General features: G+C 38.6%; 1 protein-coding gene across 7 annotated transcripts in view; it reads left to right on the top strand.

Annotated features, from left to right (window-relative positions):
- Pde1a (phosphodiesterase 1A) overlaps positions 1-25,090 on the top strand; it is a 279,670-nt gene that overhangs the window by 203,521 nt on the left and 51,059 nt on the right. For 6 of the 7 annotated variants that reach the window (XM_052726274.1, XM_052726276.1, XM_052726278.1 and 3 more), the window contains 4 exons: positions 13,855-14,037; positions 18,377-18,443; positions 21,774-21,890; positions 22,790-22,930. In XM_052726274.1, the coding sequence (XP_052582234.1) occupies positions 13,855-14,037; positions 18,377-18,443; positions 21,774-21,890; positions 22,790-22,930 (508 nt within the window). The remainder of the gene's footprint in view (positions 1-13,854; positions 14,038-18,376; positions 18,444-21,773; positions 21,891-22,789; positions 22,931-25,090) is intronic. The other variant, XM_052726280.1, reaches the window with a different exon arrangement.

Below are 25,090 nucleotides of genomic sequence, written 5' to 3'. Positions count from 1 at the left end.
CCACCAATCTGCATTGTCACTTTGCTCTGTAGTCAGTGCTGGCTCCAGCCTGTTTGTTGCTGTATACACCACTATTTTTGTCTCAAGTCCATCTAAATATGTGCAGACTCCTAAGTTTGTGCTGAATCCCTTTCTCAGTTCTTCGAAGCTCAAATTAGGTGGAACTACTGTAAGATCTTCCTAATGGGTGATTTCAGAACTCAGAGCTCAACTTCTTTCACAGAAGCCCTGTTGTGTTCCCTCAGTGTGTGTGTCTACCTGATAGAAATCAGTTCACCATGCCATATGGAAGCCTTTCAACATGCTTTCCTACCTTGAATCCAGACTCTCAAGTCCAAAGGTCAGCATAAGGGGACCATCAAAATTAATGTTGTGGACCTTCAGTTCCAATGATTAACATCTGAGCCAGAAGAATACAATCAAAATCCATGTATACAAAAAACGGTGGGATAAGGAATCAGCATTAGTGTATCAGCATTCACAAAGTCAGCCTTGCTCATGACTATTCAAAGAAGTTGTCTTGCCCAATGCCATTGTTCAATCTTCTGTATGTCAGAGTAGAATCTTCTCTTTAGTGCAACTAAAAGGCCTATTCAAAAGATTTTTCAATAAAACAAAGGAACAGTTGCACAGAGTTAAAATTAAGTCTCTGTAGAATATATAATTTTTTAAAACTTTTCAAATGTCAGGTTATCTCACTTCCAGCCATTAAGGTTTTTAAAACTCTGGTTTGCTGCGTTACATTAATAATCACAGTCAAAGGTGAGGATAGAAATTTGAAAGAAGTGTGTGGAGTGGAAAGGTGGATAAGATCTTTAAAGAATTAAGAAAATCACAGAGTGAACCTGACAGAAGGGAGAATAGGAGTAGGCACAGACACAGGCCACATAACAAAAAAATAAGGACTGGAGAGGTAGCCTGGCATAGGGGTCCTGAATTGGTAAATCCAATGTCTCTGGGAAAACCGGGACGAGTCAGGAAATCCCCAATGCCTCTGAAACAGGGTTTCAGTAAAGGGAATAAACCACCAGCTACCTTATGACACTGTGCAGAGCTAATGAGGAACGGCTTCTGAAGAAATTATGAAGATTGTGTTTCCAGAGTTTGCTAGTATGGAAAAAAGTAGAAACAGAGCAAACTATTAATGGGATCACATAAATGAAGAAGTTAGCTGGAACTAACTAGTGAATAGCTAAGAGTCCCTGAGTGAATGAATGTGAGCAGCACTGTTGAATCAGCGAGCTGGTTACAATTTCACTCAATTGCTCACCATGGTGGGGTAAGGCTTCACAGCAATCGTGGTCAAAGTGGGAATGGTGAATCACAGAGCATTCGGACCATGGTGATGTGGAGAGAACATTCTCCATGCTCACTCATCACCTCGACACTGACTCTGCATGTTCCTGGCACAGTTAGAAAAGAGAAAAAGAAGGAAAGTGAAGAATTGAGGTATAAACATCTTTGAGGATGTGTCAGTTGTGACCTAAACTCAGCCAAGCCCACTTAAACAAAACGGTTGATTTACTAGCTCCCATTACCCAAAGCACTGACTGCCAGTGCTACCTATAAAATAGATTGACTCAGGGTACAGATGATGTCAGTGGATCAGTCTCTCTGTTTTGCTTGTTCTGTAATGGTGTGAATTGTAGCAAGACATTACCAGTGTTTCCAAGTTCTGAACTTACTTCAAACTGCCAAACCTAGAATGAATGAAAAGGTTTTCTTTGCCACAGGATCTAACAGGCATGTCTGTATGTTTGATTGCTTTGAGTTAGGCAACAAGGTTATCTTCAAGCAATCATTGTGTCCAAGGGAACTGGATACATATACTCATGTGTCACACATCCCAAGAGGAGGTATGAGGTCGATGTTATTTAAGTCACTTGTCAAGAAATTGAGAATGGAGAGAGTGTATTCTTAAAAGCCACTAACTACATCTTATTAACTGTGCAAACAAACAACCAAATTGCTTCTGTTAGTTCTACAAGCAAGAGGACCTGGGTGAGGATGTGTGTAGGATCGTGAGAAAAGCCTTGGCTGGAAGTTCAGATACTATTCTATTTTCCTGGTTTCTGTCCTGCTGGTAATTAGAGAAAGCTGCCCCCTGCCCCGCTTCATCCTCAACCATTACTTTTCTCACATGGAAGCTACATTCTCAGTTCTTCACTGCTGTCAAATTCTGTGACCATTAGTCCCCATCTGTTCTTACAGAGACCTGCTCCTGACCAACCTACCCGGTCCGGGGCAGCAGGAGGCAGGCAAGGAGTCAGTTGTTGTTTGGCTCAGGAAGGAAGAGTTTGTAAATGTGGCTTTTGCTTTGCTTAGTTTCACTTGAAGGGAACCCTGAGGAAATCTGTTCAGGTGAACTGTGTGTACTAGAGACCAGTAAATCGTCAAAAGCAAATGATAAGGTTTTCATGGATTCTGTTTTCGTGGTGTAAGCTCTAAGAGGGATGACTGTTTGGACTGCTATGTTTGTAGGCTGGACTCACCTCGCAGATGGGTGTGAAAGCCATGCTGGGAAAAAGTCACACCAATTTTGTTTGATTTTTATATTTACTCACCATCTGTGGTTTGTTACTTTCTATAAACCCTCAGAAACAGCCTCACTAATGTGAAGAGACAAGAAAAAAAAATCATTAGTTGTTCTTAGAAATGTCTAACAAAACCTCCACATATTAAATAAGATTTCACAATTATGACATTGAAAATAAATGCTTTAGACTTGAAAAATATGTTACTTTAAACATTATCCTTTTCTAATGATATACATGATGATCATTTGACAATTATACTTAAATTATGCAATTTACAGATATCACTGCATATTATTTCATGGAATTCTCAAAATTGTATGAGCTACACTATTAGTTTTTTATGAGAAGTTAATAAACTTGAAAGATAAAGTAATTAACTTAATGATATTCATATTAAATAGAATACATCCCAAAATTCATTTCTAATTTATCCCATATCCTTTTCCAGGGACCAATCAGCCGAATAAATCCTAATCAAATTAAACCAATGGCTAGCTCCCTGTTCCCATTTTCCTACCCACTGTCTTTAGACATCAATATGTGATATCATTCTATCCAAAGGGAATTACATAAAGATTGTTAAGGTTGCTGACAAATGTATGAGTGTGATTCTTTTTAATTTTTTGAAGTGTGTGTGTGTGTATAAGTCAGAGGCCAACACTGAGTATCATCCTCACTCACTCTCACCAATTTGACTAGATTGCATGACTGGCAAGTTCCAGGGACCCTCTTGTCTTTGCATCCTTGGTGCTAGGATTACAGAAGCACACCACCATGACCCATTTTTCTGTGGGATTGGAACTCAGGCCCTTACAATTGTCAGGCAAGCACTGTGTAGAGACACTTCTCTAGCATGAAAGTTGATGAAAAATCTATTTTTCTACAATAATAAAGCTAAACTGTAGATGTAACCAACCGTCTTATTAAATAAGAAACACAGAACCAATGCAAAGAAGAAAGCCAAGACGTCAGGGCTAAGAACTAAAACCTTACCCTTCCTCCTACGGTGGTCCTACCCTCTCTGAAAGAGAGCTACTTCCTGTGTTAAAGTCTTTATAAAGACTTTCGGTTCTGCTTTCTCATTGGTTGTAAACCCAACCACTTGACCACCTCGTAACTGCCTGTCTGTACAGACCTCCAGGTCTTCTATGGTTGGTATTGAGATTAAAGGCATGTGTCTCCAATGCTGGCTGTATCCTTGAACACACAGAGATCTACCTAGTTCTGCCTATCAAGTGCTGGGATTACAAGCATACGCCACCACCGCCCGGCTTTCCTATGGCTTGCTAATAGCTCTGACCCCCAGGCAACTTCATTTATTAACATACAAATAACATTTTAATACAAATAAAATATCACCATACTAAACAACATTAAAATTGATTAACTAGCCGGGCGGTGGTGGCACACGCCTTTAATCCCAGCACTCGGGAGGCAGAGGCAGGAGGATCTCTGTGAGTTCGAGGCCAGCCTGGTCTACAAAGTGAGTTCCAGGAAAGGCGCAAAACTACAGAGAAACCCTGTCTCGAAAAACCAAAAAAAAAAAAAAAAATGAGCAACTAAAAAGACAAAGGGAATCTGAAGCTGTGATAATATTGTTAACTTTCTGATTTTTAATTTTTGTTTTACTACATTGAACTAGAAGGACATCACTTTCCTCTCTCCCTTTCCTTCTCTAGCCCTGCGGATGTCCTTTCCCACTATCAAATTGATAACCTCTTTTTATTGTTGTTATTTAATGTTTTTATGTCTGAAGATTTTGTCAGCATGTATATCTGTGCACTACTTGCATATGTGGTGCCCATGGTGGCCAAAAGAAGGCATCAGAGTCCTTGGAGCTGGTGTTATAGAACGTTTTGAGTTGCTACATGGGTACTGGAAATCAATTCCAAATCTTCTAGGAGAGCATCCAGGGCTCTTAACAGTTGAATCATTTCTCCAACCCTGATCTGCTGATTTTAAAAATCCCTTGCCTACCTTTGGTTTCTATTTTTAGTGACAATAATGTATTTTCTTTGTATTTAGGGTACTTTAGCTCAGGTTTAGTGTCATTTATCATTGAGAACAACCTTCTGGACATATAGGTCAGCCTTGTTCTAAACCTATGTTTCTAATCTGTAATCCCACAAAGATCTCACCTTGTCCTAACAATAATTCTAAGTAATAACATTTGCTTTCTAAGTTAGGTCCTTACATTTAGCAATTTATTTCTTCTAAAAAACCAACATAATAGGTAGACAAAATTTCAAATTATTTCATGAAGCACATTTATAATGATCTCATGATAAAGCCAAACAATGTAGATGATTCTTGAACAAGTATTAAGTACTGGAAAATCAGACACAAGTTATTTTTTCAGATTATCTAATGAGGCATATGCTCATTCTCTTCAGTACTTCATCAGCAAGCCTAGTCCCCAAATATGTGTGGGCTCTTTGGTTTCCATCTTTTTCTCTCTGACATCTCTTTGTCTCATGGGGACCACCAGCCTGATAATTACTATTCTGTTACTATGGCCAACACCCTACTGCCATCATAACTACTATTTTGGCCTCATGGGTTTAGGTAAGAAATGTATTCTTATCTTCCCACATATTCCTGCCTTCGGAATACACCCCATCTTTTAGTAGCACTCATTACTCACTTCTGCTCAGGTGAAAATTTGACTTTTGTATTTTGTAATCCAGTATCACACAAATATCTTGCATCTGTGATATCATTATAAGTTATTCAAAATAATCTTCACAGGGTTTCTAGCACCTGTCCCATGCCATTCACTGACATCTTCTATCTCTGACAGTGAATTAATAGACATGTACTGTGAGACAGGTGCTGTTCCGAATAATTTTCCTCCATTTCTCCCCTCCATCCTCCACTGCACCACTATGCACAATGCTACTCCCATCTCTGTTGTTCTGAGAGGGAACAGAAATTCACGTAGGTGAGGCCTCTTTCTGGCCACACAGGTAGTAGGTGACGAAGTCAGAAGCATGATTTGAAAGGCAGGTTTATTAGGTACAGAGGGTGTTTATTAATTAAAAAAAACCTTGGCAATTAGAGGAATGTTAAGGTTTGAGCCTAACAGAATATATTCAAAGATATATTTTGAGCTAAGATGTGCTAATGGGAAACCAGGAGTCCTCAGAGAGGCCTAGGGCAGTGTTCTGCCTCTGATTTTCTCCCTCTTCTGTCCCCAACACACTCCAAAAACATAATCTTTAGCCCAGATCTTCGAGCAACTTGATTCCATCTGAGAGCCTTACTGGTACATGCCTGGGGCTCTTCCTGCCTGTCCCAGAGGACAGGACCTCCCTAAGCATGAACATGCACTTCGCTGGGTGAACACAAAGGAGCTGCCAAATCCTTCCTAAGCCTTGGAGGAGGCACCTCTGACTTCCACACTGTCCTTAGCCAACCTTCCAATAGCAAAGATCTGTCACTTGGGAATTGAGCTAATGACTGCATGACTGCCTTCTCCACCCAAATGTTCAGTCCTATGTTCCTTCAGATACAATGGTCATATTCTCACAGTTCACAGAAAAGGGAGGAAAGCTGATTTAAACAACCACTAAACTTGAGAATTTGTAAGCTTTTGTTCTTTCTATGACAGTGTAGGAAATAAATAAATAAATAATAAATAAGCATGATTTGATAGTAACCTGCAAGCATTCATTTTACTGTGTTTAGAATTCAGGAGGTAGGTTTATGATGACAGAAATGGAATTTCAAATGCATCCAATTCCATCCTAGCAATGAATTTATCACCTTTCAAAATACCATAGACTTTTGTCATTTGATATTTGTCTAGAAGAGAGTGCTCCAAACACCATTATCTTTGGAAATAAGTCTAAGCTTTCTTCCACCAAAAACTTACCAGGAAGCTAAACTCCTATTCTTTTTCCTTTTTAATTATTTGATAATTTTATATATGCAAAAATGAATTTTGATCACATCTACCTCCTATTCATGTCTTCAAATTCATCTTATCTCCCTATCACCACTTTTCTGTCCCAACCAAGAATTTTTAAAGATTATTTTTAACTCTAAATTTCAAGGTATAGACAAGATGGAGAATAATCACTGCTGATACTATTAAGTGAATAAGAAAGCACTCTACAATCTGTGCACTTTGTAAGACGGTCATACATGCATAAGGAAGAAGCTATCAACAGCTAAAGACTCAGATGCCTACATCAGACACTTTGGAGCTCAGAATTTGTGATGGCCACTGACTGAGCTGTGCCTATTTTATTAATCACTAAAATAAACAAATGTGAAAATGTTCCTCAAGGTAGCATTTTGAGGGCTAATTGAGGTAAGTTTTGGCTTTTTTCCCCTGGTTCAAAACATAAGGAATAGAGTCGGTTCAAATCCTTATCTCTACCTGTGCTCAGATGGCTCTGAAGTCTGAGGGAAAGATTAGTATCATGCTCAGGTTTTCTTTGGTGGATAGGCAAACAGAAGAAGATGTACTAGTCAACTCAGAGCACAGACATGTTGTTAATTGAATAAACAGCATTAATGGGTTCCTCTGTGAAGGAAACACTGACTACTAAAGATGATATATACAATAGACAGATGAGTTTCTCTTATCCCACCTCCCAAGTGTCCAAAAAGGGTACTACGTGGAAGATGTGAGTTCAGCATTAACCTCAGCACTAGTCTCCCTGAACATTGACTTCTACTTCAGGGTGTCAATGATGACCTTTTAGGAGTATCTCCCTCCCTAGAGGTGACAAGTCTTTAAGACGAAGTATGTTTGGGATCAGTTTCCCTCTGCCTTTCACAGGTATTAAGGTATTGGACTTTGCTATCATGCTCAGCATGTTACTCTGAAGTATTTTGTGATCTTATTTCTCTCAATCCTCCATGCATGGGTTTCCAGGTCATTATTTTCCCTCAGAGATCCTTTCTCTTAAAGACACCCAGTACATCATCACCACCACCATCTCTCATCCCTAAGAGCAGCCAAGAGTCAGCTGCTTTTGAGGTCAGGCAGGTGGGTAGGAACCACACTGGGGTGGTGTGGTGAGCACCTGGCTATAAAGTGAGGGTCTGAGCAGTAGGGGCAGCAAGGCAGCCACAGCCAGCCTGGTCCAGTCTTCTATGCAAAGAGTTGACAGTTCACATCTTAACTTGTAAACCTTTTAAATATTGTACAATTGAAGTATAGGACACGTAGTTTGTTCACCAGAGAAATAACATCAAAATATTGATTTTTGTCTCATGTAGAGAAATAGTGTCCCTGCTCTGCGCTCATCAAACATTAGGGTAAGATGGATGAATTAATTGCTTTTTGAAATAAGCTCTTTATCATATGAATGGCATGGAAGAAAAAGAAAAATTCAAACTTGAGAAGCAACTCTCACCTAATCACACCCAGCATTTGAGTTGTAATACTTAGGTTTAATTGTGGCCATCAACTTCCTGGAAAGGACTGTGGTTCCTTGGGTGTGACTGTTTTCCAAGAGTTCACTGCAGACAGAAATATTTTCACTGACATACAATTTTAAGAGTCAAAATCCCATGACCTCTCCTTCCGAGGCTGCCTCCTTCTTTATTTCCCTTTCCTCACAAACTTTCTAGTTCAAATTATAAGCCCTTTGGGAGATGTGTCATCTTATTTGGAGAGAAATTTTGGCCTATAAATAGCTCCAAAGGATCATTTGATCACTGATCGGATGCAAGGTCAGTTTTTCTCAGTTCCCTGGTCCCCTTTCCACACACAGCCCTTGTTTGAAAAACGTCTCTTTAATCTTTGCTGACTCCCACTGGAACTAAAAACATCATGTCAAAGAGTGAAACATTTTCAGAGGTCAAGAGTGGTAGCATGGTACATATATATATCTTAGGATTTCTTTCCTGTATAGTGTGCTTTATGGATTCCTAAGGAAAATACACCAATAGCTATATTTTTACATTGCATGCTTCTGAAACAGGAAGTCTTAGTTCTTAACACTCACAGGGCAAACATTTGTGTTCACATTGTCTTCTCACGGTAAGATAAAGGGTGATCAAGCCATTGATGTTTGGAGCAAACTAATTATAAAAATTTTAGAAACCCAGTTGAACAACCTCTCTTTGTATAAATTTATGTACAAAGTGAAAGATGTTGAGAGCAGAATCACTTTGGTTTTATTTTCTACTGTATGGCCCACACCCACACTGGTGAAAGGCAGAGGATTGACATCTGTCCAACAAGTGACTAGAAAATAAGTAGCAACATGCACTAAACTGTTATTAGTGATTACTCTTTGAGGAGATGAGATGAGGATGGGAATGGTAAAAGTTTTAGTCTAGAGTTCTCTCTCATTTGACGGGGAAAGCAAGCACAGTTCTCTAGAGCATGACACTTAACTCTAATAGAAAAACCACCACCACTGCCACCAAGCACATGGTGTTTAAATGTCTCCTGTAGATAGGCTTTTCTTTATATACTAAAAACAGAAATAGGAACAATATGCTCTCAGAAATCAATATGGAGCCAAGCTCTTACCCTGTACCTGACTAATTTATGCCGGTAGTTACTCCACGCTGTTCATACAGGAGAGAGGCAGGGAAGTGTGTTTTAAGAGGCAGCAAGTCATGGATCTCTGCATCCAGATCCCTCAGTAGTTGGATGAGGTTTCTAGCACAACAATTAGGGTGTTTGGCCATCCCATCACCAGAGTAGGTCAGTTCGGGCTGTCTCTCGACCATTGCCAGCAGTCTGTTGTGTGGGTATCTTTGTGGATTTCTGTGGGCCTCTCTAGCACTTTGCTTCTTCCTGTTCTCATGTGGTCTTCATTTACCATGGTCTCCTATTCCTTGTTCTCCCTCTCTGTTGTTGATCCAGCTGGGATCTCCCGCTCCCCCAAGCTCTCTTTCCCTCGACCCTCGCCTTTCATTACCCCCACTCATGTCCAGGCTGTTCATGTAGATCTCATTCCATTTCTCTGTCATTGGGCGATCCCTGTGTCTTTCTTGGGGTCCTGTTTTCCGGGTAGCCTCCCTGGTGATGTGAGTAGCAGACAATTCATCCTTGTTTCATGTCTAGTATCCTGCTATGAGTGAGTACTAGGCCCTGGGTGGATCTCTGGGAGTCCAATTAACGAGAATGAGGAGGGTTTATATGAGCGAGAATTGTTGAGACCAAGGTTGGATAAAGCACAGGGACAAATAGCCAAATGAATGGAAACACATGAACTATGAACCAATGGCTGAGGGGTCCACACTGGATCAGGCCCTCCGAATGGGTGAGACAGTTGATTGGCTTGATCTGTTTGGGAGGCATCCAGGCAGTGGGACCAGATCTTGTGCTCATTGCATGAGTTGGCTGTTTGAAACCTGGGGCCTATGCAGGATTGTTTGGCTCGGCCTGGGAGGAGGGGACTAGACCTACCTGGACTGAGTCTACCAGGTTGACCTCAGTCTGTGGGGAAGGCTTTGCCCTGGAGGAGAGGGGAATGGGGGGGGGGCGTTGGGGGGAAGGTGAGGGGGACGGGAGGGGGGAGAACAAGGGAATCCGTGACCGATATGTAGAACTGAATTGTATTGCAAAATAAATTAAAATAAATTAAAAAAAAAAAAAAGAGGCAGCAAGGTAGCCTGGCAAGTTGGAAATTATAAGGAATTAATTCCATAGCCTTGAATCTAGAGGTCATCCCAACTCAGAATTTTCTCTTAGAGATAACTCCATCATTTTCTTTAAGGCCTTCAATTGATTTGATGAGGCCTGCCTATATTTTGAATGGTAAATTACTTTGTCCTATCTTCACATTAAAAAAAAAACCCTTCATAGAAACATCTAGATCATCATTTAAACAGACAACTAGGCATCATACCCTCACCCCATTGCTATATCAATTGAGCCACTAGAGAAGTATCTGTTACTGTGTCAAGATTTGTCTTTTCTGTGTACAGTGGTGTATCCCATGCTTTTCTCTTCTAACATTCATTTCTTTTATTTCTTTATTCCATAATAAGTATAGATCATTCCTATTCCTGAAATTACACACTCTTTCTTAAAGAAGACTTGTGTGCATCATAACTACAAATTACCAGACATCTGAGTCACACACCCAATAATGCTTATTATGTCTTTACACTGATTTTGTCTTGTTTAGCCATTTGTCTTGGGAAGTTTGTGAGTTTAGAATATACAGCCTTCAAGTCCCCAATACAAATTTGTGGTGGAAAAATGGACAACGGTTACTACCCACCTGGCATTCTGTTTCAATAAGCTGATAAGAACAGGGAGGGGAGAATGCAGGGAATGTGGTGACATCACAGGATTACAACACAATGGTTCCTCTTCCACCTGCCCTGCTCTGTAGTTTTAGTTGATCACTGCATAAGACATAATAGAAATGGCATAATCTTTAAGTAATGAAAATTTCAAGTCATGTGTTATAACATTATGCTAAAATGGGCTAAGGGCTCTAACTCAAAATGGGCAAAAGAGCCATAAAAAAACTTTACTTTGAATTACAATGTCAGTGGTCTAGTGTTAAATTAAACTCATTCAAACACAAGAAGCAAAAGAAACTTAAAAAAATCACAAAGTGAGTATTAATCAGTATGAATATTCAACTGTATATCTTTTATCTTATGTGTACATGTAGTTTTGTAACTCCAGCACTTATGTAGTGTTTATTTTTACTAAGGTGTTTCATAAATGCATTTGTACTTATTTAGTATCATGAAAAATAAGTATTATATATATGTACAGAAGGAAGCAACACACAGATTGGGCCTATTAAAGGATCATGTTGATTTACAGAACACCAAGGTCAAAGATAAAGTGTACCAAGGATATATGGGTTATTGATCTGGTGCACTGTCAAGGGTATGGTCAATTCAGATGGCAGGACAAGCTAATTTGTACTCAGTAGACAAAGTAGGCTGGTGTGTGTTGCTGGGTTTGTACCTAGTGGGGAATCTTTCATTTATTATTTTCTGTTCAAGTCTTTAGGAAGCTCTCAGTTACAGACTCTGACAGGCCTTCAGTCAGGATGTTTCCTTAGCACCCTCCTCTGTGGCAGCTATGTCTTCTTATCAACCAGTCCACGTCACTTCCCAGAAGTTAGTTTGCACTGTCTCCTTTCAACTCTGTTGATGTCCTTGGCCAGCAGTCCTCTATGTTGTTTTGGCTTTATAGAGGCAAAATTTCATCTTAAGCTGGCCCCTGGTTGGCCTCAAACTTGCCACCAGGAACCTTAGCCTCCCAAGTGCTAGGACACTTGGGTCTTGATCAGAAGTTCTAAAGCCACGAAATCTTCACCCTTATACTAAAGTTAGCTCTTGACTGGCAGTGTTCCACCTGCTTAGAGAGGCTAGTCTCCTGAAATGAGCTTTCAACATAGCCCTTGGTATCTTTGCACACCAAAGCTGTGGGTTCAAACAACTCAGTATTAAAAGTTTTCAGGAAAAGAAATTGCATCTGGACTGAATGTGTACAATCTTTTTGTTTTGTCATTCTTCCAACACAGTATGACAGATACATATGTACATATCTATCTATCGACTGATAGATTGATAGGTAGGTAGGTAGATAGATAGATAGATAGATAGATAGATAGATAGATAGATTGATTGATTGATTGATAGATTGATAGATGTAACACGAATCTTAAATGGTGTTATTAATAAAAAACTCAGTGCCAGCTATTGGGATAAATTCTGAAAGATCAGAGAGACAGAACAAGCCACAGCCAACCTCACCTCGCCAAATCCTCATCCAATCCTGTTTCCTCAGACTGGAAGCCTCTGAGTTCTCACCCAAAAGTGTCTCTGCTGAACTGCTGCTAAAAAAGCCTAAAAGCTTAAAAGCCTCTAGTTCCTGGCCCTCATGCCTTATATACCTTTCTGCTTCCTGCCATCACTTCCTGGATTAAAGGTGTGTGTCACCATGCCTGGCTGTTTCCAGGGTGGCCTTGAACTCACAGAGATCTGGATGGATCTCTGCCTCCCAAGTGCTGGGATTAAAGGTATGTGTGCCACCATTTTCTTGCCTCTATGTCTATATAGTGGCTATTCTGTTCTCTGACCCCAGAAAAGTTTATTGGGGTACATAATATATTGGGGACACAATATCACTATAGATAGATAGATGAGATCTAGAGATCTAGAGATATAGATGTATGACATGTACATTTTATTAGATATTATATGAAATGGAGAACTTAGTTAAGGTAATCATGGGAGAGCTCATAGGTTACATGCAAATAACCTGATTTATGGGACTTGAGCCTGTGAGGATCTGGGCATCCTAGGGGTAAGAAAACATACTTAATTCCCCATGGATACTAAGAGACAACTCCAACCATTTATCTTTATTTTAAAATGCAATTTATTATTGCTTATATAAGTGTATATGATGTGTGTGTGTGTGTGTGTGTGTGTTTGTGTGTGTGTGTGTGTGTGTGTGTGTGTGTGTGTGTGTGTGTGCATGAAAGCTGCAATACACACATGAAGGTCAGTCTCAGGACAATTTTCAGGAGTCTGTTTTCTCTTTCCACATGGGTTCTGGGGATTGAACTCAGGTTTTCATGGCAAGTCCTTTACCTACTGAGCCATCTCACTGGTCTTGTTCCCCGCCCTTTTAAATGTTTTTTTAATAGTTTTTTTTGATATTTTAAAATTTGTAATGATATTGTTAGAAAGATTATTTTAGAATTCTTAAGTTAATTTGAAGAACTTACTCAATGAAATAGCACATATGAATGACTTTTGAAACCATTAAAAATTCAAATATCACTTACTATCTGTACTATGTAGAAAAATGAAATATAAGAGTTGTTATGGCCTCAACTTCCTTTCTTCCTGTTCTAATCACTTCCTCAGTAGCACACACCTATGACTTTTCTTTCTTAACTTTCTTTGTTTTAATCCCCATAAGAATGGCATAGTCATGAGACTGACAACTGATACTTAACTGCTGCTAATACTGTTCCTCAATATTTGGGAAGCAGCAGATGCTACCACGTATCATTTGATGCCTCCAGCAAGTGATCAGCTTGAAAACTCAAGGGCTTTCTAAACGTTAACTCAGTTTTTATAAACAGTTCATGTTAAGGAATAATTAGAGAATGGTGTGCCATTACAAAGGAAGGAAGGAAGGAAGGGAGGGAGGAAGGGAGGAAGGGGGGAAAAGAGAGAAAGAGAGAGACAGAGAGACAGAGAGGGGAGAGAGAGAGAGAGAGAGAGAGAGAGAGAGAGAGAGAGAGAGAGAGAGAGAGAGAGAGGAGAGAGAGAGAGAAAGAAAACATTGTGATGCTCGTTTCTTTGTTAGTCTTTGCTCCCCTTCCCCAGTGCTTACCTGTGCACGTGTTTGTAGACGGCTTCTGGACACTGAAGATGAGCTCAGCGACATTCAGACTGACTCAGTCCCACTGGAAGTCCGAGATTGGTTGGCTTCTACCTTTACACGGAAAATGGGGTTGATGAAAAAGAAGAACGAGGAAAAACCAAGGTTTCGAAGCATTGTCCATGCTGTTCAGGCTGGAATTTTTGTGGAAAGGTAAGCAGCATGGTTCCCATCCCAAGATAAGAGAAACTGAAGGGCGGCAAGCATGCTGAGTCCTTCCAAGTCCTAAGGGTCCACATTACATCTGTGGAGGGCACTTACCATCCCAAATCTAACTAGAGGGGACAGCTTGGACTTGTGATGAACATGACCACAACAAAAGCCGTGTCTAGATGTTTTCTTTTTCTTTCTATAAGGCTGACAGGAAGACTGAAATCATACCCATTTTGAAATACACCCTTGTAGATAAGTGTTTACAAACAATTCTAACATGTTCACAGGTTATTAATCAATTTTATGGAGGCAAATTACAATAACCCCCCCCAAAAAATCCTATAATGGGCAGTAATCTTTATTTCAAAGTCAAGCGAGTCCTTTTTGTCCTAAGTAGAAAAGACCTCCTTCCTCTGTTTTCATTATGAGATGAAATCTCTCTCACTTCTGCTTTGGAGAACTTATGTTCTATGTCACTGAAAGAAGATCCCTGATACCATGGAGGCCATCAGAGTTTTCAGCATTTACACATATTAATATTGCCAAGTTTCACATGTTGTTTTTTAATCTTTAAGAGAAAAGGCAACTTTTCTTTATATGAAATAAGATGTTTCACAATTACCAAGTATAAACATGTCTGGCAAAATGGAGAAGCATTTACCAGGAATTCCTCAGGTTAAAAAGTAGTGTATTTAATTATATGTAAAGTGGCAATTTTAATATTTTTGAAACTGACCAGATTGAAGGACAGATAACTATTATATATCAGGACACTATTTCTGAGCCAGTGACTGGTTAGGTCAGGCTGGCCTTGAATTTTCAATTTTCCTGCCTCAAGTTTCTGGAGAGTAAGGGCTACAGGCTTATTGTCACCGTGCTCAGCTTCGGCACCATTTACATTGAAGTGAATTCTGGTCATTTTTTTTTCATCTTTCAATATTTTGAAGAATTGTTTACACTCAAAGGAACAATGGAAAGGATACTAGATTTTCAAAATGTAAGAAAGAAGGTATAACAAGACTGCTATTGCAAATTCAACTTAAAGATGTGTTAAGACTGTAGAGATAGTACTTCTCACAGCTTATTTCATGAGGCTACAACCCCAAAGCACGTCTAGTGAGTTATTCAAACTGCTTTGCTAGCTTCTCAGTCACATCTGCTTTGCTTAAGATAAAAGAATACTAAAGATATTCTAGTGAGTGACAGGGTGCAACCTTGTCTGCTGTATCGACTTATTCTAACAGAAGTCTGAAGCAAGGAGGTTGGGCTGAGGAGAATGTCCTTTAATATGAGTATTATTGATTTCCCATGGCATCAAATTAAAAACATCTAAGTAATGTTTCAGAGAGTCTCAGATGAAATGGCATACTTGGCTTGCTGAGGGAATGCAAGTTATCTTCCTTGTTTAAAATATTGCAAACCTTGGCAAGCTGAAAACCAATGCAAACTGTGGGTGAGATCTAGCTGAATGTGCATTTATTCAAAACACGGTTATGAATTCAGGACTCATGTATTGACCTGGTAAGTTTCTATTCTTTTCATATGTGATGCCATACAAATTAAACCTCCTTTCCAAATAGAAATATCAAAATTTGCAGAAGGTAACTAATATGAAAATTTAACTATTATAAATTAACATACTTAGAGTATTTAGAAATAAAATCATGATCTATCAATATCAAACTCCATTATTGATATTATTTATCTTGAAACCTTCAATCCTGGAAATATAAGTCTCGTTGCTTCCCCCAACAAAATCCCTCCCAAGATTAAATACCTCAGCAAGTCCTGGCAATTATTTGTCCAAATGTTATTTAGGATTGTGATGAGTGTAAGGGTACTTCTCTTTGTTTCTTTTCAGGTTTGGAATTATATTTCATAGTTTTAGAGAAACCTTCAAAAGCAATCCCTTATGATTTCACTTGGACTTTACCACCTATTGGATTCCGGGAAATTCATTGGTCTTTTTCAGATATGTATAGCATGTCCCCTGTTTAATGAGACAACAGGTGCATGAAGACCTCTGCACACACTCACATTCCTGGAGTGGTCGTGTTGATTTTCCTTTTTATTGACTATAATAAAAAAATTACAATTTTATATTTCTGTCCCCGATGATAGGATTAGGAAGGTTCAGATCATACAGAAATGTTTCTTTTTAAATTATTATAAGAGGGCAATCGTGCCTCTTTTCATTCCATATAAAAAGTAGTACTCATGTTTACAGCCCATTTCCTAATTTAGGAAACTTGGTGGTATCAGAGCAGTCACTGGGCCCAGGGAGCTCTGAGTTATGTGAGAATAGGAAGCAACAGGATTGTCTGGGAGATAATGAAGGTAGTTATGGTAATAGTGGTAGCAGCTCTCTTCAGTTGGGTTTTTATTAGATTAGACCCAGCATTTACTTCTTTACTCTCCACAGAGAGCTTATGATTCTCCTTTTTTAAATGAACTATTAAAGATTGTTCTGAATGCCACATAGCAATCAAGTGGCTATCTTATGATTCAAAGCATGGTTCTCGATGCATCCTCCCTTCCCTCCTATGCCAGGAAATCACACTGATTTGATACTATTTAATGCTTAAAGTGTGCTAATTAACTTTTTTATTGATCATTTCCCTGTTCATTGCTCCTTCTCACCCCATGCTTCTTTTCTTCATGATAATGACGGAAAAAGTAGGTAGATAAAGATTGTTTTCTTAGAATCCACAACTAAGTGTCTTTATTAACAGTAAATGCTTTCTGGATCCTTTGTTGTGTGATTAGCGCTTCCCTTGCTCTGCAGGATTAGAGTAATTATGCTTATCTCTATGGGGTAATTAATAAAAGCCTTTTAATTGTAAACTCTCCTGAGGTTTTTCAATAAAGAAGTTTGTTGCTATACTGATCACCCACATCTGAAAATACCATGATTACTTAAAGTAAATGTGAAATTGAAACAGAAAAGTAAAGTGCCCATGTTTCTGTGCTGAAATGGGGAGATGCTTTTTTAAGAAAGAGTAGACTAAAGACATAATTAAACACATTTTTAATTCTGAGCTCCCATGAAGTCAGTATTTAAAAGGAAAGCACAATAAACTACTAGTTTTTTTAACTATTATTTTTCAAAGCAATGTGTTTTCTGAATTTTTAATTCATGGAACACAGATTGAAAAATATTTTTATGTGTCCACAGGGATTTGTATTTTTAAAAAATGAAGAATATTTTCCCCTTGACTCTTTCTTTTCTTTCCTTCTTTCCTTTTTTCTTTCTCTCTCTTTTTTTTCAAGACAGAGTTTCTCTGTGTAGCCCTTGCTGTCCTAGAACTCCCTTTGTAGACCAGGCTGGCATTGGACTCAGAGATCCACCTGCCTCTGCCTCTGCCTCCTGAGTGCTGGGATTAAAGGCATGTGCCACCACCACCCAGCTTTCCCTTGACTATTTCTAATACTGACCACATCAGTCATATTTAATCAAATTATAGTGTTTTCTTTATGTTCTGGGGAGGGGGAAGTAATAGCAATGTAGTCTAAGAGGTACAGCTTGTTGTGTGCCAGTTGGATATAAATGCAACAGGCAGTTGATACTTGAGTGATGTCTTTCCAGATCCATGAGGAATAGTGTCAAATCCTTCACACTCCTGATAACGGCTGATTGCTTTTATCTGTGTTAAGGTCTTCTTGACTAGACTCTACCTGGTATTTGATTTTCATCAACTTAGCTTCCTATTAGAAACAAACAAGTTACAAATAAATAAGAGTATGCTGCTGTTGTTATTATTATGGAACCAGAAGGGACATTTTCTCAGAATAGTCTTTCTTAAACAATATTGGACAGCAATTTGAACAGTCTTGAGTTACTTTTGTCAATATAACCTTTTATAATATCATTAACAAAGAGCTGTGTAAATTCTGATGGTGCTGTTTCCCTCTGATAGTAGCTATTCTGGAATAAATAAACACAAATCAATCAATCTAAATGGAATCATGCCCATGCTATTCAGCCTCTAAAATTTTTGGTATATAAATGGACACAAAAAGAATATTCAGCTCTCACAGATGGGATGGACTGTGAAAAGTATCACTGTACATGGAAAGTACAGTCGACCTGTTAATTGCATGAAGTTCAGGAAAAGCTGTCTTTCATGGAAATTAAGATCACATCTCAGAGTCGCTATGAGCAGATAAATGCTATACCCCCTGTCACCCAAAGAAACAATGAGACTGTTATTATCAGCTTTGTCAAACATGGGGGTACAAGGTGAAGAAATCTAGAGCTGTCTTTTCTTGATATTTGAGAAAACAGCTGAAAGTGTTGAGCAAATGAATGTTAAATATGGGATGATTCTGTCTTTTTCAGGATGTACAGGAAGAGCTATCACATGGTTGGTTTGGCATATCCTGCAGCTGTCATAACTACACTCAAGGTGAAAAAATTTCAATTGTTTTCCATTGTGAAATAATCACATGCATTCCTTTTTCCTCAAGTGACTGGGGAAAAAATGGGAGCAGGTCTTTGCTGCAGCCTACATATTACAAAATAAAAATTATTTTGAGCATCTGTTAAATGTAAAGCAACCCAAGCCTTGACTCAGCACAGAGTTCCACGACATCTGTGTGACTTATGCTAACAGTCAGTACCTATCCACACCCTTCCATGGTCACATCAGTGTATGAACTTTTCCTTCAAGCCTTTCTTACTTGGCTCTTGAATTCCACTTTCAGATGGCATTGTTTGAGAATATGCATATCTTTTATGCTTATATTATGTATTAAAAAGATATTTGAATGTGTTTTTAAGTAACAAAACATAAAGAAGAAAGTTATTCAAGATCTTAAGTTTGAGAAACTATAAAATTGATAAAGAAACTCACCAACCCAAGCCAAATTTTTCTTGTCTGTGTCTGTCTCCTCTTGGGACTGCCCTGTCCCGTGCCCCATGTGTGATTGCAGTGTTGTGTGTGGAGGAAATGACTCAAAGCGAGAGTCTGCCTGAGGAAGCTGCTGGCTCACACATCTCCATTTTACACTTGGGACATATAACACACAGGTGTACCTGGCTCAAAGTTGTTTGTTCTGTAGGAAAGTCTTGTAGGATGTTCATTCTAAAGTCCTTTTTTTTTTTTTTTTTAATCTCTTAATGGTTTCGAAGACTCAATTCTGTCTCCTAAAACAGTGGTGGTTTTCTTATATTAACCAAGAGATTTTGGCTTACTTTGGTTAAACCTAGAAATTTTAAGGAGGAAGATCGAATCCAAGATTGCCCAACTGAAGCAAGTACCAGGAACTGGCCAGTGTGGCTCCCTCTCCCTAAGTCAGGATTTTAGAGAGCAGCCCTTCCAGCGGCTTGTGGTCCCTTTTCCAGGAGAGATTAAGTGTTCACAGGGGTAAGAGAGGTGGTTCTTGTACATTGTGAGAAAGACACAATGAAAGGGAAGGAACAAGGACAAGAATATATACATGAGAATGGGGTTGCAAGTTTAATACAGGTTAAAAAACATGCTTCACAGTTTTTCAGATTTAAAAAACAGAAACTGATTCTTAATTACAAATAGAAACCTTAACTTGCAAGGACTTAACTTCCAAACAGGAACTCATTCTTTAACTACAAACAAAAGCCTCAACCTGCAAGATAATAGTGTTCCTGTTTTGGTCTTACAATTTATTTCCTATTTTAAATTTGCAATGCTTAGTTTTTGTGTTTCCTTTTGTCCTAAGCATACTCTCTATTTGGATCTGCACAAGCACATTGGATTTAAGTGTTATTAGTTTTAAAAGACTGTTCATTTTTCATGAGGCGTTTTAATGTATTTATGCTTCCAAAACTACAATAAAGACAAGCATGTAACTTTAGTGCCACATTAATATGTTAACTACTCTGTTTTTGAAAGATTTTTGCCATCCCCATTATTTCAACTGTGTAAAAGAAAACTGGCCTTTTTGTTGTTGTTGTTGTTCATTTTAAATTATTTGCATAAAAATCAACTAAAATATTTTGGTATATGAACACAATCATTTTGAAAAATGTAGTTGATTAAAACCATATGAAGTGTAAAGTTGAGGGAGTAAACATCACCGAGCAAAGAGCATTTTAGTGAATGTGTTTTCTGAAAATCCTCCAGGCCAGTCCGACAGCACGGGTGCTAAACATCTGCTGCAGGTGCGTGTAGACCACCACTGTCGGTAAAGCCCCCATGAGCAACTGAGGACTGTTCATTTTCTCAGCGGGACCCTTAGCTGAGCCTCTAAGTGGAAGCCTTCAAGGTCTGAACCAGCTCTTCCTTGCTAGCTTTGGAATTTGATAAAAGATTGATTGCCCTCCTTAGAGCTTCAGCAATGCTAAAACGCCTTCTAACAAGAATTTTAGATTTTTAATTTACAAAGAGATAAAAAGGAGTGCTTAGGCATCCCACTGGAGCCAAATGGGAGGGATTTAACAATTGCATGCAAGCAAAGAAAGACTTACTTGGTATTTGATTCTAAGTGATTAAATAAGGCTGGCAAGATGGTCCAGTGGGTAAAGGAGTTTGCCACAAAAGCCTGGTGACCTGAGTTCAATCCCTGGGACCCACTTAAAGATGGAAGGAGAGAACATACTCAACAAAGTTGTCCTCTGACCCCCATATGCATGGGGAAGCCTGAAAGAGCCTCCTATAAATAACAAAGTATTTTAAAGTACCATTTGGTGCTATCCCTTTCACCTTTTTATGACACATTTTTTAAAGAGGCTTCATCAGATTTGACTTAGCTTCAGCATCTCACAGCATATAAAGTTGGTTCCCATGGCAATGTTCATATAAAAGGGAAGAAACTCTGAATGGAGTTGACACACATACAAATTAATCATTGCTTTAAATTGTTCACGTACTATCCAACACTGAATCTGCCAGTGTGTGTGTGTGTGTGTGTGTGTGTGTGTGTGTGTGTGTGTGAATGTGTTCACCACGCGTTCTTTACTGACAGCCAGGATCTGCTTTAGAACACCATAATGTACTCATTTAGGTTTTTCTTCAGCAAAACCGTGTGGTGACTGTGGTGGCCAGTTAGCCCTACTTGCCGCTCCCAATGCCACTAAAGGGATACATACCCAGTGCTACCTGTCCCCCTATAAACCTGCCTATGTCCGCAAAAATGTGTATGAAATGGCAAACTGACCCCCTCCTCAATCAAATGACCCACTTTTTGTTCTCACTGTTTCTGGAGGAATCTCTAAGTGAGTGAGCCTAGGTCATGCCAGGGAGGCTAAGGCTCTGCTTCTCTCTGGAATTTACATGCCAAAATAAGACAGATAATATCAGTGCTTTAAGCCAAATTATTGACTCTTTATGCTGAAATGCCAAGCAAAGAAGCAAGTGAGCAGATGGGTAGAAACAAAGACCAGGACTATTTCCCCTCTATCTCTCAACTGACATCACCCGTACACTAGCTAGTCTGACTTAAAATGGAGCCAGTCTAGGAAATGATTTATGGCAGGAAGTTGGAGAGAGCAAAGATGAAGGCTGCATTATACTCTTCACAAGTTTATTACATCAGCTTCATAACCCTGGGCCTTGAAGAAAAGCCTTGCTGTTGTATTATGCATGTCAGCCTCACTCCTGAAGCCCTGCCACATCAGACTCCAGCAGAATGTAGTTTGACATGTTCAGCTGCAGTGTAACCTGTTGTGTGTTCAATGCTTAATTTGTTAAATAATTTTCCATGAGAAGCAGCATAATTATGTGCTATTGCCATCTAAAATATCGACTCTTTTTCTACAGGATGTTGATAAATGGTCTTTTGACGTATTTGCCTTAAATGAAGCAAGCGGGGAGCATAGTCTGAAGTTTATGATTTATGAACTGTTTACCAGATATGATCTTATCAACCGCTTCAAGGTCAGAAACTTCAACAGAGTTGAACCGGGTATTTGAATAAGAATGACGGCACAAAGCACTGAGTCATTGATTAATGCCTTTAGATTGATTTAGCAGGTCACAAGTTAAGGGTATACGCTCACCCCCAGCTCACTGCATGTCTGCATCACAAGACCTGGAACATTTATCCCAACAGGCACCTCCTGGACTCTTCACAGAATCCTATTGGGACAGATACAATGTCTCGAAGAAATGCAATGGATTCCAGGGCTCTCATACTATACAGCAAGCCCTTTCTTTTCTTGATTTTGAGGCATGGTCTTTCTATGTAGCCCAAGGCAGCCTTGAATTTGCCTTGTAGCATAGGCTAGTCTTTAACACTCAATCTTCTTGACTCACCACAGGGGCTCTGGGATCTCAGTATTACATTACTGGAAGCTTTTCTTAGGCTGAAAAGAGGTGTCTTCCAATTGGTTTCACTTAAAAGCATCTAAACAACAGATTTGATTCAGATTTCTGAGTAGTCTGAGGCTCTAACTTTCATTTGCTCAGGGATCATGACATTGGAAGGGATGGAAAGACTGGGAGGCCACCAATTTTCTCATACAGATAGGAAAACCAGACCTTGTGGCTTATACTGGGGGCATTTTATACTTTTAAGTACTACCCTTTTTTTTTCTTGACTGTGGAAGATATATAATTTCAGAGCTATATGGTATGAGCTATTCCATTTGTACTATAGTCCTCAAAATTTCAAACTAACATATCAATAATATAGTTTTTCAAGACTAATCACATTTAACTTGAAATTACTGCTCATATTTAATTCATTAATTTGTTCCATTTCTAAACACTGTGCTCATGTTTATGTGGGATAACAATTTGAGCCAAAATATAATCATAAATGTTACTTTCCACAGATTCCTGTTTCTTGCCTAATTGCCTTTGCAGAAGCTTTAGAAATTGGTTACAGCAAGCACAAAAATCCATATCATAATTTGATTCATGCAGCTGATGTCACTCAAACTGTGCATTACATAATGCTTCATACAGGTATCATGGTAAGAAACCCTTTATAAATGAAATGTGTTGGCATAGAAACATCAAACACCATTCTCTTGAGTTCCTCTTGTCTCTAATGCCATGGACAAATATGTGTACAGCATCATATGTATGACGAACATACATGTAATAATCACTGGGATTTTATAAATTAGTTATACATTTTTCGGAATATATTTTAATTCTGTCAAAGAAAACATACCAAAAGGTCAATTAAAATATATCTAATATATTAGTTTTCTAAAATTTGAACCGTAGAACATTCTTTCTTTTTCTTTGTTGTTTGTACTTTTTTTTTCTTTTATTGAAAGAGATTTATAAACTGCCTTCCACAGTGGCTTGATTATTACTGTTGACTAATCATCTTGTGACAAGCCAAACCGGGAGGATATTAAGTGGTTGGTCATTTAGATGGACCTAACACCAGTGAGAAAATTTTTCTGATCCAATCAGGAAATATCAGAGTTGGTATACAGTTGGTATGCAGCTATAGTTATATGGGTAATTATTATAATTATGGCACCCAATGGGTGCTTATCTCTTAGCTTTCTTCTCTCAGACTTGACTAGTGATAGTCATGTGTGGATCGTTAGTGATTCTATCTTCTCTCTCTTCCATTCGCTCCATATGGCCAAGAGGGTGTTTAGATTGAGACATTTTTATGAGACCTGACATTTGTCCATTATCTGTATATACAAATAAATGTCTTCTTATAAAATAGAATATAGATTTTTTTCTCACATAATATATCTTGATTTCCCCTCCCTCTACTCTTCTCAGTTCCTTTCCACCTTACTATCTCCCAAATGGATCGATCCCCTTTCTGTCTCTCATTAGAAAACCAACAGGCTTCCAAAGGTAATAATAAAATCAAAATATGACAAGATAAAACAAAAACTAACACATTGGAAAAGGATGATACAAACATACAGAAAGAAAGCTCAAGAAAAGGCACAATAAACAGATATAGACACAGAGACCCTTTTATTTTTACACTCAGAAATCCCATAAAAACACTGAACTGGAAGTTATAATATATATACAAAAGACCTGTAGGGTTTTAAAAAAAGAAAGAAATTATATATAAATAAGATAAAAATTTTAAAAAATAAAATTAAATAAAGCCCTGATATAACATTATGAGACAAGGACCCTGCAAAGGTGCCGTTGAGTACATTTTCTATTGGCCATCTACTGCTGGGCATGCAACTGCTATGCTTAAGAGTAGTTGTTTCTGCATTCTTCCTGTGTAAACTCTTTTATACAGGAATCAACCAAAAAGTAAAATAATTAACCTAAAGAAAAAGTCTTCAGAATATGTTAAAAATAAATACTCTTTCCTCACTCACTTCTAGCTCTCCTAACTTCAAGGCTTTTCCTCTTGTGTTTACAATGCTAATCACAGACATACTCTTAGAGGGGGCTGGGGGAATTATTTATGTGACTGTTCCTAGACATTCTTTTCTATGTTTTGCACCTGAATTAATGAACAAATGAACAAGAAATTCAACAAAACAAATATTAGCCTAGCAGTAATGGATGATCCTGAGAGGGCTAGGCATTTCTGTAGTCTTCTAGCTCAGAATGACAACTAGAAGGAGAAAAAGAAGGACCTTCTAAGGTGGGCAGTGAGGAGTGTAGGCCATGAGCCATCCTCATGTCCCGTGCCTTCTCCATTTCTCATGTGCCAGTCTTGGCTGAAATAATGTCATTAATTTCTGCAAGTGGCATTGATTTGAGCTAAGTACTTAGGGCTACAATTCTCAGAATTGAAAGCCAATGTATCAATAACGTGTTTTCTATCCCCTTCTACTGTCCACATGGGACTCATCAGCTGCCCTCAGTTAACCTCCTCACTCTATATCACAGTTAGGGTTAGGGTTCCAAGAAAAGCCTTTGGGACTTTAGTATAGAGTTCTAAAGAGCTTGGCAACTTGTAGTGGGTAAGTGATTTTCTAAGGTTCTAATGCAGAAAATTATCATCATAGTTGCTTCCCTCTGTCCCCCAAATTAATTGTGTTCATACTACATATAATGTCCAATTGTAAGGGTCCATCCTATAGTGTCACACATTAACCAAATAATTTTTTATTCTTTGTTTTCCTTTGTCTGCTAAACTTTGCAGATCATTCAATGCTCTGGGCTGAGATCCCTCTCTT

This window comes from Peromyscus californicus, unplaced genomic scaffold, assembly GCF_007827085.1.
Source record: "Peromyscus californicus insignis strain IS unplaced genomic scaffold, ASM782708v3 Scaffold_7__1_contigs__length_154581171, whole genome shotgun sequence".
NCBI lineage: Eukaryota > Metazoa > Chordata > Mammalia > Rodentia > Cricetidae > Peromyscus > Peromyscus californicus.
Note: the sequence above shows the minus strand (reverse complement) of the source record. Positions and strands in the feature narration are given on the sequence as shown.